The sequence below is a fragment of the Hyperolius riggenbachi genome, chromosome 11 (genome assembly GCF_040937935.1).
Source record: "Hyperolius riggenbachi isolate aHypRig1 chromosome 11, aHypRig1.pri, whole genome shotgun sequence".
Classification (NCBI taxonomy): domain Eukaryota; kingdom Metazoa; phylum Chordata; class Amphibia; order Anura; family Hyperoliidae; genus Hyperolius; species Hyperolius riggenbachi.
In genome coordinates this window covers 213,989,100-214,006,203 of record NC_090656.1, presented here as the reverse complement: position 1 = coordinate 214,006,203, position 17,104 = coordinate 213,989,100, and the positions used below count along the sequence as shown (strand labels likewise).

The 17,104-nt window shown below is 44.5% G+C and overlaps 1 protein-coding gene across 4 annotated transcripts in view; it reads left to right on the top strand.

Annotated features, from left to right (window-relative positions):
• The window catches only part of BTBD10 (BTB domain containing 10), an 81,463-nt gene that overhangs the window by 54,626 nt on the left and 9,733 nt on the right, over positions 1-17,104 (top strand). For all 4 annotated transcript variants that reach the window (XM_068259979.1, XM_068259980.1, XM_068259981.1 and 1 more), the window contains 2 exons: positions 10,824-11,109; positions 12,219-12,321. In XM_068259979.1, coding sequence (XP_068116080.1) covers positions 10,824-11,109; positions 12,219-12,321 — 389 coding nt within the window. The remainder of the gene's footprint in view (positions 1-10,823; positions 11,110-12,218; positions 12,322-17,104) is intronic.

The window sequence follows — 17,104 nt, the reverse complement described above, 5'->3', positions numbered from 1 at the left end:
CCCCTTTAAAGGGAACCTGAAGCAAGGAGTACATGGAGACTGCCATATTGATTCCCTTTTAAACAATACCTGATGCCTGGCAGGACTGCTGATTTATTTGGATACAGTGTTGTCTGAATAACCCCAAAAACAAGTATGCAGCTAATCTTGTCAGATCTGACAATGTCAGAAACACCTGATCTGCTGCATGATTGTTCAGGGTCTATAGTTAAAGGTATTAGAGGCAGAGGATCAGCAGGACACAGCCAGATAACTGATATTGTTTAAAAGAAAATAAATATGGCAGCCTCCTTATCCCTCTTTTTTCAGGTTCCCTTAAATGAACCGGTCACAAGTGGGAAATTTGTAATTCTTTGAATCCGCTGCTGTAACAGTGTTAGGTTTGTAGGAGGCTTTGCGTTTGCTTGTTGCATCTACTGAAGGTATGTGTTTTCTAGTGGTGATAGCCAGTTGTCCTATTGCCAGCGCAATAGGATGGCAGGTACTCTTCCGTTCTACTTTGACTGTAAAGCAAACCGGTGCATAAGGTCAGTCACAGAAATGGGGGGAGTGCTTTTTCCAAAGTAGCCAGACTGAAATCTAACAGCCTTCATTACTATTCATTAGATCTTGTAATGGATATCTATGGATTGCTGTGAATATAGTGATGCTATCTATGTATGATGTCTGATACAGTGGAGACAGTTTGTAGCAAGGGTTAGCCTTGGATGTAATGGGGCATAGGTTATGAACTGGGTCTTACTGACTTGCGCTTCTTGGGGGGTGGGGGAATTGGGGTACATTGACCTTTAGGGTGGATAGTGTCAGACCGGCGAGGCAGCTTTACAAGGCCTATTCCGGATTGATTTTGCATGAGATTGATCGGGAATTGGCTTGTGGCAGTGTTCTCCACAGGCTTTTTTTAACCAGTTTGCTCCACCCAGCAAGTTTTGGTGAGCACCCGGCTGTCATCAGCTCGCCTCCTCTTCTGCTGTAAGCAGAGTTGAACAGAGACGCGCCAGCCCTGCATTCTCTCATCTCGCACCACCCGGCTACTTTTTCATGCCACCCGGTTTAAAAAAAATTTCTGGGGAGAACACAGCTGCGGTGTATGGGCAGGCAACAGATCTCTCTTCGCTCAGATTTGACTGGAGAGAGATCCATCTCTCGGTCGATCTGCACATACATCGTCTGTATGGGCACCTTTACAAGCGTCCGGCTGGTGGATGGGTTGTGAACTCCCCACCTGTCAGCTGACAGTATGAAAGAGCCCTAAAGTTCAAATATTTGTATCAGTCCCTTTTTAGCATATCAGTTCTATCGCAGTGTATTGTTATGCTAATCAGCTCTGTCTTCCGGGCTTAGTTGTGGTGACTCATATATTTCTTCAGTGCAAATATCAAGTAAATGCCCGTAGTTCAGTTGTCCATGGAAACCAGTGAGATCACTAATGATTGGACGCTATAGGTTATATTTAGGTTATTTTTCTCCGTGTGGGTTTTTTTTTTTTTTTTTTCTGCCTTGCATAGGACACCTAATGCATACATCCTCCCCAGCTGGCACTGACTAGTTCTTCTGTGATGTTTACAGTCCAATCAACAAAACCTTTTTGGTTTTGAATACAGTAGTATGGTGCAGTCATGAATGCATAGAACACGACTACAGTGTTTTGTACATTTCGACTGCACAACGTAAATGATTTTTCATGAAAAAAATACCATTCTTTGGGCCAGAATCTCAGATTTTGTTAAAAGGAACCCAACGTGAGAGAGAGACCTGGTGGCTGCCATATTTATTTCCTTTTAAAGAGGAACCGAACTAAAGTCACTAAATTGAGCCTCTTTATCCCCTTGAAATTGATTAGATACAAAACACTTGTGAAGGGCAATATAAAATGGTTAATATAAAAATAAATCAGTTGCCTGGTAGGCAGTCCTGCTGATCTTTCATGCATCAGCAGTGTCTGAATCGCACACCTGAAACAAGCATGCAGTTAATCCAGTCAGATATCAGTCAAACTTCTAATCGGCATGCTTGTCGAGGGTCTTGTGCCCAAAGTGTGAGAGGCAAGGGCTCAGCAGGACAGCCAGGCATAAATGCTTTTGAAAACACTGAGGTGAGTCTAGTAGCGCGTTTTTGACTTGAAGGCCATAAAGTAAAAGGAGTGCTCTTATAGCAATATCCAGGTGTAATGAAAAGCCTCTAATGATGTCTTTTGGATTTCAGCTTAGCCACCTAATGGTAAATAGCACGGCGAGGGCGGCCGCTATACACCCTAGATTCTCGGCAGAGTTTAATCTAGCGTGTATACAAAGCTTAAAGGACAACTGAAGTAAGAGTTTTTTTTTTTTTTTTTTTTTTTTTTTATATGGAGGCTGCCATATTTATATCCTTCTAAACAATACCAGTTGCCTGGCTGTCCTGCTGATCCTCTGCCTCTAGTACTTTCAGCCATAGACTCTGAGCAAGCATGCAGCAGATCAGGAGTTTCTGACATTGTCTGATCTGACAAGATTAGCTGCATGCTTGTTTCCAGTGTTGTCTAGCCACTACTGCAGCTAAATAGATCAGCAGGGCTGACAGGCAACTAGTATTGTTTAAAAGGAAATAAATATGACAGCCTCCATATTATTCTCACTTCAGTTGGCCTTTAAAGGCCATTTTAAGTCTTAAAGAGGCACTTAAGTCTGAAAAAAAAAAAGTTTTACTCACCTGGGGCTTCCCTCAACCCCCTGTAGCTGATCAGTGCCCTCGCCGTGTCTCTCCGATCCTTCTGTCCTTGCCGGCGGCTACTTCCGGTTTCGCCATCAGGACCTGACAGGCTGGGAACGCGAGTGATTCTTCACGTTCCCAGCCACAATATGTCCCCCTATGCTGCTATTGTGGCCTTCCTTGCTGCAATAGCAGTATAGGGGGTGATATTGTGGCTGGGAACGCGAAGAATCACTCGCGTTCCCAGCCTGTCGGTTCCTGACGGCGAAACCAGAAGTAGCCGCCGGCAGGGACTGAAGGATCGGAGAGACACGGCGAGGGCACTGATCAGCTACAGGGGGCTGAGGGAAGCCCCAGGTGAGTAAAACTCTTTTTACTTTTTTTTTTTTTTTTGCAGACTTAAGGTTCACTTTAACCAGTTCGGCCTTTCTGGACGAGCTTTCTCGTCCAGAAAGGCACTGCTGCTTTCAATGCGTGGTGCGCGCGCACCCGCCGCTAGCCCCCCGATCAGTGAATGGGAATATAATTCCCATTCACCGATCTAACTTCCCCGCAGAAATACCGACGCTTTCTCTCCAGAGAGCGTGGTATTTCTGCCCCCAGGAAACAACTCCTCTGAATTTTGGTTCCTGGATGCGAGATCGTTCGCATCCAGGACTTTTCTCACTGTGGCCATCTTGTGTTCAAATAGTAAACTGCACCCACATACATTTTTAATTAAAGAATTTGCTTATTTTACATGTAAAATAAGCAGTTTCCCTCCCACACCAAAAATTACCCACATACATTTTTTATTAAAAAAAATAAATAAAAATACATATAAAAAAAAAAAAACCTAGTTACCCAAGGGTCTAAACTTTTTAAATATACATGTCAAGAGAGTATGTTATTATAATATTTAAAATTATAAGCTTATAAATAGTGATGGACACAAATTGAAAAAATGCACCTTTATTTCTAAATGAAATATCGGCACCATAAATTGTGATAGGGACATTGTGTAAATGGTGTAATTAACGGGACGGATGGGCAAATAAAATACATGGGTTTTAATTACGGTGGCGTATATTAATTTCAAACTATAATGGCCAAAAACTGAGAAATAATGAATTTTTTTCATTTCTTTCTTAACCATCTTAGCGGTATGGACGAGCTCAGCTCGTCCATCACCGCCGATGGCTGCCGCTCAGGCCCTGCTGGGCCGATTTTGTTCAAATAAAAAGCAGCACCCGCAGCCGGCACTTTGCCAGCCGTGTGTGCTGCCCGATCGCCGCCGCTCTGCGGCGATCCGCCGCGAGCAGCGGCGAAAGAGGGTCCCCCCAGCCGCCTGAGCCCTGCGCAGCCGGAACAAATAGTTCCGGCCAGCGCTAAGGGCTGGATCGGAGGCGGCTGACGTCAGGACGTCGGCTGACGTCCATGACGTCACTCCGCTCGTCGCCATGGCGACGAAGTAAGCAAAACACGGAAGGCCGCTCATTGCGGCCTTCCGTGTTACTTCTGGCTGCCGGAGGCGATCGGAAGAACGCCTCCGGAGCGCCCTCTAGTGGGCTTTCATGCAGCCAACTTTCAGTTGGCTGCATGAAATAGTTTTTTTTTTATTTATTTTAAAAAAACCCTCCCGCAGCCGCCCTGGCGATCTTAATAGAACGCCAGGGTGGTTAATCTTCCTGTTAAAATGGATTTAGAAAAAAATAATTCTTAGCAAAATGTACCACCCAAAGAAAGCCTAATTAGTGGCGGAAAAAGCAAGATATAGATCAATTCATTGGGATAAGTAGCAATAAAGTTATAGGCGAATGAATGGGAGGTGAACGTTGCTCGGATGCATGAGATTTTCGGCACTGCGGCGCTGAACCGGTTAAGCATTCTAACTTACCTGGGGCTTTTTCATCCCCCTGCCGTCATCCTGTGCCAGCGCTGTGCTTCAGCAGCAGCAACCCCCTCAAAGTTGTCCAGCCCCGCGCCTCCTCATCACATCCCCGTGCACAGCAGTGTTCCGCACAGTATGGGAAAATTGCTACAGCGCTCGGGGCCTTGCACTAGCCTGCAACTGGCCATGACCAGCCAGCTTTGAGGGGGTCGCCACTGCTGGAGGGTTGCGGAAGGACGGCGTGGACACAGGATGACTGGAGGGAAGGGGGGGGGGGGGCTGCAAAGAAGCCCCTTTGAAAGTTAAACTTTTTTTTTTTTTTTTTTTAAAGGGAAGGTTCGAGGTGAATTCAAAAATCCACTTACCTGGGGCTTCCTCCAGCCCCTGGCAGCCGTCCTGTGCCCTCGCCACCGCTCCGGTGGCTCCTGGTCCCCTCCGGTGCAGATGCTGACCTCGCCAGGTCGGCATCTTACTGCGCTAGAGCGTGTGGCTCACAGAGGCACACTGACTTCATCAGGTTTGTACTGTGCAGGCTCAGTAGTTCTGTGCCTGTGCAGTACAGTCCAGATGATGTCAGTGCGACTCAGTGAGCCGCACGCTGGGGTTAGACAGGCTTCTGCAGGTGCCGGGGTTAGGCGGGCGTATGCAGGTGCTGGGGTTAGGCGGGCGTATATGCAGGTGCTGGGGTTAGGCGGGCGTGTGCGGTTGCTGGGGTTAGGCGGGCATATGCAGGTGCTGGGGTTAGACGGACGTGTGCAGGTGCTGGGGTTAGACGGACGTGTGCAGGTGCTGGGGTTAGACGGACGTGTGCAGGTGCTGGGGTTAGACGGACGTGTGCAGGTGCTGGGGTTAGACGGACGTGTGCAGGTGCTGGGGTTAGACGGACGTGTGCAGGTGCTGGGGTTAGACGGACGTGTGCAGGTGCTGGGGTTAGACGGACGTGTGCAGGTGCTGGGGTTAGACGGACGTGTGCAGGTGCTGGGGTTAGACGGACGTGTGCAGGTGCTGGGGTTAGACGGACGTGTGCAGGTGCTGGGGTTAGACGGACGTGTGCAGGTGCTGGGGTTAGACGGACGTGTGCAGGTGCTGGGGTTAGACGGACGTGTGCAGGTGCTGGGGTTAGACGGACGTGTGCAGGTGCTGGGGTTAGACGGACGTGTGCAGGTGCTGGGGTTAGACGGACGTGTGCAGGTGCTGGGGTTAGACGGACGTGTGCAGGTGCTGGGGTTAGACGGACGTGTGCAGGTGCTGGGGTTAGACGGACGTGTGCAGGTGCTGGGGTTAGACGGGCGGGTGCAGGTGCTGGGGTTAGACGGGCGGGTGCAGGGGTTAGGCGGGCGTGTGCAGGTGCTGGGTTAGACAGCATAACGCAGGAGCAGCAGTTCTGTACAGAAGTTTTCTTGGACAGCCATTGCAGAATCTAATGAGAACCAGAACAGACGTTTAAATTGCAGCCTGGCCACGCGCTCTGCAGCCCCATTTCTGTGAAGGGAACACTAGGAGGCTGTAATCCTGCGGTTTACGGTCTGCGATGCTGTTGTTTATCTAGCCAGGCTGATCAGATACAGTGTCAGAAGAATGTGTGGTTTACCGGCAGTATTGGTGTTTACCCAGAACAGCCAGGAGCGGATTATCATAATTGCTGTCTGTTCTGCCTCCAATTTGATATATTATGCCTGATTATTCGGTAATCGTCAGATGAGATCATTGCGCATGGCTGGTATGTAGATCTGGGTGGCGGATCCTCAGATGACCCTCAGCAATGGGATTTAAGAAGTCAGAATAAGAAGTCAGAATATCTACAATCAATGAGCATTGAGTCAGTATTTATGCTGCTTGTGCCGGATTTAATTGATGTAAGTCAGGACTTGTCTCCCCTCTAGAAGGATCATTGTGGATTGAGGCCTTTGCAGGTGGTGTTGGAAACAATATTAATATTTTGGTTATTTAATTTTTTTTATCATAATGCATGAAACCTCTGTATTTCAATTTTTTAATTTAATACCTTTTAAAGTAGAGGTGTCACACTCCAACACGAAGTGGGCTGAAATTGAACACTAGGGCCAAGCTCTGTCCAGTGCCCCCTCTCCCCCTTCTTCCTCTCTTCACCTACACAGTTCCCTGGTGTCTAGTTCCCCCCCCCCCCCCCTTCCTTCCCTGATGATTGAGGGCTTCAGCTAAGCTTTCCTGGTGGTCTACAGTGGGCTAAACATTATGCAAAGTGGGATAACCACTTGAGGGCCAAATTTCATGGATCCGCGGGCCACACTTTGACATTTTATGCTTTATAGAAAAAAGAAAACCATTGCCGTATTAAGTCATAGCTCTGTGTGTGCAAACACTGTTTGGCCTGGTGCACACCAAAGGAGTTTTTCTGAGCGTTTTGAGTTTTTAAATCTGCTGCTAATGTTATCCTATGTGTCTGTGCACACTGGAGCAAGGAGGTTTTGTAAAAAAAACCCATAGCATTACATTGGGAAGAGCTTTTAGAGGTTTCAAAAGCTCTTCCCAATGTAATTCTATGGGTTTTTTTTACAAAACCTCATTGCTCCAGTGTGCACAGACACATAGGATAACATTAGCAGCAGATTTAAAAACTCAAAACGCTCAGAAAAACTCCTCTGGTGTGCACCAGGCCTTTGAGGTTCATATGACCGTCACAGAACTTCAGCTTCCCCTATGTGCTTTTACCTTACCTAATAACCCATCATGGCTGGCAGGGCTGAGTCATGTAAAAATATGTGAAACCTTCTTTACTGCTTTCATTCCAGTGTAAAATGAAGGTTGTGCATGGTTTAGATGGTTCTGCTCTTACAGGAAGTAGGATTTGGCATCACTAGTGTGAGGAGGACATTTCCACCTTTTCCCTTACTTCTCACCTGAGAAATGCAATGAAACTTGTATGATGTCCAATGACTGTTTTGTTTAAGGGAAGCTTTTTGTACTTCTGTAAGTAGTAGTTTTGTAATTTCTGTAAGTATGAAATTTTGAAAGATAAATGAAACATTGGCCTCAATTCACTAAACTTATCTCCTGTCTTTAATAACTCTTCTAGAGTTGTTACCATGGTGATAAGGCATGTAGTATTCAGGAAACATTTTACCTCAGGCAAGCCTAAAGTTAACTCTTCTGTCTTTAAATTAACTCTCCAATCCTTAAAATAACTCCAGAGTTAAAGACAGGCTGTTAATTAGCTGCATGTGAAAATAACTGCAGAGGAGGTAAATTAACTACAGGAGAGGTAACTTAAGGAATGAAGAGGTAAGATAACTCTCTCACGTGTGGAGGTAAGTTTTTTTTTTTTTTTTTTTTTTTTTTTTCTTGCCTTATTATCTCTAGCATTAACTTAGTGAATTGAGGCCATTGAAGTTAAGCTGCTTTGTGCAAGGTGAACGTTGACATTGGTCTTATAGTTGGGGGATGGTGCTCTGTGAAATGTGTGGAAATGTGAAGGGATGATGTTTAAGTGGATCCGAGGTGAACTTTTACATATTGCATAATGGTGTTCCTTTCCTATTGTTTATAGGGCATTCCTCAAGCCAAATACTTTTTTGTTTTTGTTTTAATACTCTAATTCTCTATAAACTAAAAAAGCCACGCCCACAGGTTTTCAGAGAGCCAAGGCAGTAGCAAGGGCTCATGGGAGCTCAGTCTGGGCAGGAGGAGGGGTAGGTGTTACTAGCCATTGAGTTCAGAGGCAGAGGGGAGGAGGGAGGAGGAGAGGGGATTACGCTGATGGCTCAAGATACAGATAAGCCTGCCTCTGTGTAATGTTTACAAACAACATGGCCGCTGTCATTGTATCACAGGAATAAATAATCCTATTCTATTAAAACTGTTTGCAGCTAGATTTGCTGTGTAAACCATCTAAACTTTAGGTATTGTATATAGACAAGTTACTTGTTATAGTTCGTTTTTCATCTTGGATCCGCTTTAAAGGACACCTGAAGTGAGAGGAATATGGAGGCTGCCATATTTATTTCCTATTATTAAAGGACACCCGAGGTGAGACATGTGACGTGAGATAGGCATGTGTATGTACAGTGTCTAGCACACAAATAACTAGGCTGTGTTCCTTATTTTGTTTATCTCCCTGAAAGAGTTAAATATCCGGTATGTAAGTGGCTGACTCAGTCCTGACTCAGACAGGAAGTGACTACAGTGTGACCCTCACTGACAATAAATTCCAACTATAAAACACTTTCCTAGCTGAAAATTGCTTCTGAGAGCAGGAAAGGGATAACAAGGTTCAATAGTTCATAGATTTTAGTTCTGGCATACTTCAATAGATAGGTCATTGAGCAAAAACAATAAAACAGTTAAAACTTAAAAAGTAGATTTAAACATAAAACTGTGAAATATCTTAAGTTATTTTTAGAAGGAATATGGATACAATCGTTTTATTTTATTTATTTTCGGGTGTCCTCTAAACAATACTAGTTGCCTGGCTATCCTGCTGATTTTATTGGGTTCAGTAGTGTCTGAATCGCACACATGCCAATCCAGACAGTCTGATCCGCATGCTTGTTCAGGGTCTATGGGTAAAATTATTGGAGGCAGCGGATCAGCAGGGCAGCCAGGCAATCTGCATAGCTTAAAAGGAAATAAATGTCAGCCTCCATATCCCTCTCACTTCAGCTTCCTTTTAAACTTCAGACTCCTAGAAAATCTCACATTTATGTTTTAACAATTTTCTGATCAAGTCTTCTTTCAGATGTTTAATCAATAAGATTTTTTTTTTCTCATGGCATAATCATGGTATCCTTGCTGCACTAACCTGGCAACAGGGCTATTGAGGTATTGGTGCTGCCCCCTGCTGGTGGATGCAGATGTATACTTCCCATGATCCTTAGCATTGATTCTTGGTTGCTCCTACCTATGGGTGACATGTCTGAGGCAAATCAAGGATTGGCTGATCATTTTTGCTGGGCGGGTAGTGTGGGGAGGAGTGGCTGGTGTCCATTTTGTAGTTCTGCTGGCTTCTGAGTGACAGGAGGAGGAGTAGAATCACAGTATCTAATTACCGTTGTTGTCCTAACCCAGGAAGTGCTGCTAGATTGATTTCTTGTTGGCCGATCTTGCAGGAGAAAGACAGACTTCATTTCATTTTACATACGTATGGGAGTCAGATGTCTTGTTTTTTACTTTTTGCCTTGATTTTCTTTTTAACCACTTAAGTACCAGCGGACCGCTGGTACGGAACGCGAGGCCTGTCGATGTCACGCCGCACGGATTCACCTCTGCCGCCAATAGTGCAGCTCACCCATCACTGAAGCTCACTCGATTTGCAGTTGCTATGACAGCAGAGCTCTGTTAGCCGATCTGGAGCCGATTTCATTGGTTCCTGACCCTGTGAGCTTGGCTCACAGTGATCCTGGGGTCAGCAGCCAATGAAATCGGCTCCAGACCGGCTAACAGAGCTCTGCCGACATACCCGACTGCAGCGGCATGAACAGCAGTAGTGCGCAGCGGGCTAATTGAAATCTACATCCTGGCAGGGATAACTGCTCCCAAACAGGGCGTAGATTTCAATTAGCCCGGTCCCTAAGCGGCTAAAGTGAATCTGAGGCGTAAAAAATAAAAAATAAATGAAGAAAAGCAATAATCAATTGTATCTATTCTTCAACTGCTAAAAATTACTATCCCACAGTTTATCTTGTGTTTCTTAAAAATGTAATGTTTTATTGTCTTTGCTCAAGGACCGGCTTTCACACCGTTTTTCTAAGTGTTTCAGAGCTAAAATATTTGAACTATTGACCTTTTTTTGTCTATCCCCTGCACTCAGAAGCTTTTCTCTTCCAAGCCAGAGTTTTATGGCTGTAATACCGAATCAGTCAGGCTACTAGCCCACTAGTTTTGAACTGGAGAGAAACAGTTATTTGCACACCTGAACTCTTTCAGGCAGAAAAAGTAAAGTTATTTGCATGCTTGGCACTGTACACACGTGTCTATCTTATGTCACCTCGGGTACATTTTAAGTGCACCTGTAGAAGGAAAGGTCTGTTATGATATGCTCTAGTAGGCTGACAGGCTTTGAAAGGCTTTGTCCTCTTACAAGGTTCAAAAATTCAGCATGGAATTCAAACTGTAAACAAAGTAAAGTTATGGCTTAGAATTGTTATGTGATATAACCAATGTTGATAAGGTTTGGAATGACAGGCTTTACGGAGTCTCCTCTCGGCTCTCTACACAATCATCTCGTGCACTGAAGGGATGGAAGTTGATGGCACATTGAACCAAGGCATTGAATTTTCTTTTTTAGATCGAGAGAGGGAATTCTGCTCCTCCCGGCCCAGCAGCCCCCGTCCTCAGAAAACCTCCCCGAACGGTTCCAGTAGTAGCGTTGGACTGAGTAGCCGGAACAGTAGCCAGTCCAGCTCAGACGGATGCTGTAAGACAGCCGGAGAGATGGTGTTTGTGTATGAAAACGTGAAGGAAGGCGCTAGGAGCATACGCACCTCCGAGAGAGTCACCCTCATCGTAGACAACACCAGATTTGTTGTAGATCCAGCTATATTCACAGCACAGCCAAACACAATGTTGGGCAGGTTCGTATAACTCTCTTGTTTGCTGCACTCTCGCTCCTCTTCTTCTGTTTCTGGAAGTCACCCAGCACCGTACAAGAGGCAGTAACCGGAAAGGTTCACCTATGAACCTATGAACTTTAATAAAGTTACACAAGCGATTTTTACATGTCCATAGCCTTTAGCAAAAAATAACTCTTACTGTACCTCGAGTTTGTAGATGATGCCTATTGCCAACATTTACTTATTTAAAGCTGAGCTATTTTTTTTTTTACGTTTTTGTTTTTTTTTGTATTGCCAGCTAGATGGTCTCTTTTTTTTTTTTTTTTTTTTTTTTTTTTTTTTTTTTTTTTTAAATCATAATTTCGTCCATCCTCATACCGTATCCCCAGTGTAGCCATGCGTTTTAACATGGTTCTGAACCAAGGGTGCCATATTAACTCTTTAACAGCCAATTTATTTAGAGGCTTGCAAGTGTTCCAGGCCAATTTTATTTTAGCACCTTTTTTTTTTTTTTTTTTTTTTTTTCCCTTGCTACTAATTAGTACTGCTGTAATGTCTTTTTGTCCACTTGTCACTAGAGGGCAGTGTAAGGCAATGAGGACTTCTGCTTTGAGTTTCTGTTTTCTGCATTCCAAGAATTTACAGAATTCCAAGTATTTACAGCACAACGAGTTCTGCCGGCTGAGGTCAAAAGCCGTGCACTTAAACTAGATGATTCCTTTGAAGCTGTTAAGTGTTCAGCTTATTAAGTCACGTTTACAAAAAAAGTAAAATAGACTGCTTCTATTGCAGGGATGTGGAGACTGGGTGAGACTTACTCCAGTGTCCATGTTAATCTCCCAGTATTCACCTTGTTAGGCACTTATCTTATAGTCATAATCACGTGATCAGGCGCCTCACCAGAAGATTTTAACATTTTCTTTCCTTTTTTGTTTTTTCCTTTTTTTGTTTTGTTTTTTTACAATGGAAAGGAAAACCATTTTCAACACTCAACTTACTTTTGGTCCCGTAGTGTTTTTTGTTTTGGTTTTTCTCCTTGCCCTTTTTGCTTTCTGTGAGCTATCCATCTCTGCCTTCCATGTTTACTGTATGGTTGCGGCTGGCTGAAATCTGCTGATCTTGTTGTGCAGGATGTTCGGATCCGGCAGAGAACATAATTTCACGCGTCCCAATGACAAGGGGGAATTTGAAGTAGCAGAAGGGATCAGCTCCACTGTGTTCCGGGCAATCCTGGTGAGATATCTGTGCCTTGTCTGTCCAGCATTCTCGCTCACCTCTGCTGGGGCGTGGGGGGGGGGGGGTGTCTTCATGTATCTGTCACTCTATACTGCTCACTCGCACCTTCCTGATGTCTGTGGGGGCCCCTCCCAGACTCATACTTCTCTCTCCTTCTCTATTCTTGCTTGGATTGTGTCAAAACATTTTATCGCCTTTTATTATCTTAACGTTTATTTTGCTACTGTGTATTTTGTTTTCCCCATCACTTGCTTGTTTTTTAGCCTATGTTTTCTATCACCATGCTTCTGTGGCATGGCCAATGATTCCCAGTGGGAATACCATAGGTAATCAAACTAACCTGAAATGAGGAAATTTTAAAAATTGGCTGCCATTTAAAGGACACCTGAAGTGAGAGGCATATGGCGGCTGCCATAATGATTTTCATTAAACAATACCAGTTGCCTGGCTGGGCTGCTGATCTCTATGGCTGCATTAGTGTCTGAATCCTCCACCTGAAGCAAGCTTGAAACTAAACTGGTCAGAGCAACTGATCTGGATGCTTGTTCAGGGTCTATGGCTAAAAGTATTAGAGGCAGATGGTCATCAAGATGGCCAGGCAATGTGCATTGTTTAGAAGGGAATTTAGCAGCCTCCATATGCTTCTTTGTTGTTAACTTTGAAAGCAATCCTGAACAGGGAAAGACATGGAGGCTGACATTTAATTCCATTTGAGCAATGCAGATTTCTTGGCTGTCCTGCTGATCCTCTCTTTAATACTTTTAGTCTTAGACCCTGAACAAGCATGCAGATCAGCTGTTTCTGACTGAAGTCTGATTAGCCACATATGTCATTCAAGCACTACTGATGCTAAAGAGATCAGCAAGACTGCCAGGCACCTAGAATTGTTTAAAAGGAAATAAATATGGCAGCCTCCATATCCCTCTCACCTCAGGAATCCCTATTCTGTAAACTGTGCTGATTTTACTAGCAAATGGCAACTCCCCTGCATGCAAAAAGAAAAAATGAATCCAAAAAATCAGCTGAGAGAAAGGAACTGAGAATTGCTGTGGTCAAACATGTCTTACTTCAAATAAGTGTAACATCAGCATCCTGAAGCATAGATCTATCTTAAATTATTCCCCATCCCATCTGCACACTGTGCTTGCTCTGTCCAGAAGGGTTGTAATTTGTATATTTACTGTGCTGTTGCTTCATCCATCCACTAGATGGTGGTGTGCAGTAGACTAGCCCTCAGTTTATTAAGTCCACTGAATCCATCTGCAGTGAAGAACAGAGCAGTGCGTAAACAAATTCCACAAGTAGGACCTGGTGTCCCTGTTACCTGCAGGTTGGGTTTGCAGTGTAGTAGATATGGGGGTAGGACCTGGGCTGAAGGTGGGTTGTATGAAATAAGCCTGTATGTGTCAGACAAGAAGAGAGCCAGCTGAACACTCACTCGCAGCATCTGTTCCTGTTGTGGTTGTTGTGTTATTGCGTTATTGCTGTGTAGGCTGCACAAGGCTGTGTTTGGGGAGCACTTTGAGGCCTCTGCAGTCATTATTCTTCAGCGAGTGGCCTGTGGTTATTTCTGACAGGTCTTTACACTGCGCTCTGTACTAGTTTTATGAGGCGGCTGTGTCATACTCCACTGCTGGCACAAGCATGTCACGCTGTACTTGGAAAAAGATGAGTTTTCTGGAGAGCGGCTGGAGATGTTGTGGTGGGGTGGCGGTGTGTTTGGTCTGAATGATGAGCTGTGCGGCACATAAGGAGCTGAGTCACTGCGCTGGTGCGCTGCCTGTAGTCGCGTTGCCGTACTGATCGGCGGGATGCTGCTGGCGTGCCATCAATCCTGTAATGCTGTACTGGCAGCGAGGACATGTTCCATAGTACAGTTGAAATATGCAAAATATTCATATAGACCGGTGGTATTATGAATCGTGCTGGTGCAGAGAGTAGTGAATGCTACAGAACTGAAATAATCCAGTAAACAAGGACTTTGTTATTCCTTAAGACTTCTACTTTAGTTGGGGGGGGGGGGGGGGTTGCTGCAAACATGTTAGTGCTGCACAAGTTTTTTTTTTTTTTTTTTTTAATTATGATTTTATTTTTTACTTTATTTTAAATACTGATTTGGTCACCTCCTGCTCGACTGTGAGAATTACTGTACCTTTTATAAAATGTGTACCCCAGTAACTTAGAGGCAACTCGCCAAGAAAATATTTAAAATGGACCTCCCCATATGGGAGGTTTGTGATGGAGCGTACCATTGGGGTGGGGTGATCGGCATTACTTACTTTTTTGGGGGAAAGGGGGGCTGCTCCTTTGCCCAAACTTGCTCGCAGACCCCTCCCCCTGGTTCTTATGGGATCTACCATCTTCCCTGTGGAGGTGCCGCAGATTCAGGCTCCTGGCCGGGAGATGTACTCATATAAACGGACTACATCTCCCACAGTGTTGCCAACTCATCCCTTTAATTACTGACACATATGAATTATACTGGTTTCGTGGCTAGGTAGATGCAGTTAAGGCACTGATTGTGTAAGTAGTCCCAGAACCTGTATAACTTAGATGTGTCAGTAATTAAAGTGATAAGTTGGCAACACTGATCTGCCTTGCGGTGGTCACAGGAGCATGACACTGCCAGGAACCTCAAAATTCTGCACCTGCGGTTTCTCCCTGGGAAAGATTGCATTGAACACATCCTTACCAAAACGCTTATAGGACTTATCCCAGCCATGGCAGCTGAGGGGCACAGAAAGGTGTTTAGAGAAAGAACACTCAGAGGCAAAGTTAGCAGTGCATCCCTCTGATTCCTCTCTAGAGATGGAGCAAAGGCAAAAAGGATTTCAAATAAGAGAAGAGAGGACACACATTTCAATTTTTTTGATCAGAATTTTAGGAGATAAGTGTCTTTTTAAGGTACTGATCAGAGAGGGATACACCTGGAGTGAGGGATAAGGAGGCCGTGTATTCTTTTCCTTTTAAACAATATATTGCCAGGCTGCCGTGCTGATCCTTTGGCTTAAATTATTAGAGGCATAGACCCTGCACAGATACAGATAGGTGCTCTGACCCAATGCAGACACAGATCAGCAGGACAGCCAGGTAATGTGCATTGTTCAATTGAAATAAATATGGCTGCCTCCATATCACTCTCACCTTGGGGTTCCCTTTAAGCTGACCATATTCCCATATAAATGCCCCCTCCCACTGAGTCTGGCTCTGCTGGTCTGTAATGCTCCTGTGCTGTTATAGAATAGCAGCATCCATTGATTGCCCAGATGAAGTTTGCCACAAGATTCCCATTATTGGTGTGCCTATATTCCAGGCCTGCTGCATAACTCTTCCGATTACTGAGTCATCCTTCAGTAATCGTGTTTCTGAGCAGAATTACTTGCAGTTTAGTCAGTCTCCCTGAGCTCTCGCCTACACACCGCTCCAGTCATTAAAGTAACTGCAAGTAGCGGCTTGTGTGGCTGCAGTGCCTTGCTTTATGCAGATCACACCTCTGGCTTCTCATACAGACCACTGTTGCCTAGTTAACTGTTATTGTTGTGGACAAAACTCCACGCAGATATGGGGAGAGCATACAAACTATACTGTGCTCAGGTATGGGCAGCACGGTGGTGTAGTGGTTAGCACTCCTGCCTTGCAGCACTGAGTCCCCGGTTCAAATCCCAGCCAGGGCATTATCTGCAAGGAGTTTGTATGTTCTCCCTGTGTCTGCGTGGGTTTCCTCCGGGCACTCCGGTTTCATCCCACATCCCAAAAAACATACAGATAAGTTAATTGGCTTCCCCCTACAAAAGAAGGAAAAAAAAAAACCCTACATGATACATACATAGACTTGACTGATAGGGATTCGATTGTCAGCTCCTCTGAGGACAGTTAGTGACAAGACGATATACTCTGCATAGCGCTGCATAAGATGTCAGCGCTATGTAAATACTAAATAATAATTCTCACTCGTGCTGCAGTTTTGAGGACCTAGCAGAGGATACCGCATTCCATGTAGTAATTGCCGTTACTTACTGTTCATTTTCTCAAGCTACTTGGGAAACGTGGCGAGACAACTACAGGAGCAGGCTCCTTTACAGACACACACAGACCTTGTGTTAGAATACAGTCAAAATACATCAATCAAGCACTTAGGGTTAGTTCACTGGGCGATTTTTTTTTTTTTTTTTTTTTTTTTTTTTTTTTTTTTTTTTTTTTTTTTTTTTTCTTCCCTTCAGCGATTTGCTGATCACTGGCGATCAGAAAAATGCTCCTGCTAAGGCAAGTCAATGGCAGTGTTCACACTGTAGTGATCACCAGTGATTAGTGATTTGCCGATGCTGCATGCAGCATTTTTGGAGCGATTGAATTTCAATGTTATAGAATCACAAAACTCAATCACTCCTAAATCATTTTCCTGTACAGTGAAAAGACAGCTTTTTGCTGATCACCGGCGATCTACGAAAGCGCCCGGTGCAAACTAGCAGTCTTCTTCTATAAATCGGGAACATACTCGCACACTGCGATTTCAGTTGCGATTTTCAGCTTTTTTTTTCCCTTGTGTGCGCGATGTGGCGTGTTTTTTTCCGTTCACAGGTCTTGCTTTACTGCAATTTTTCAGGACTTCAAGCTGTATAGTTGATTCGCATGAAAGTAACTAGGAGTGCAAGAATATTGCATAGCAAGCCTAGTACCAGACTACAACCTAAACACAACTGCAGAAAAACTGCAGCAAGCAGTGCGATTGCATTTAGGTAAAAATCACATTGCGTCCAATTGTAAGGGCCCTTTTACACTT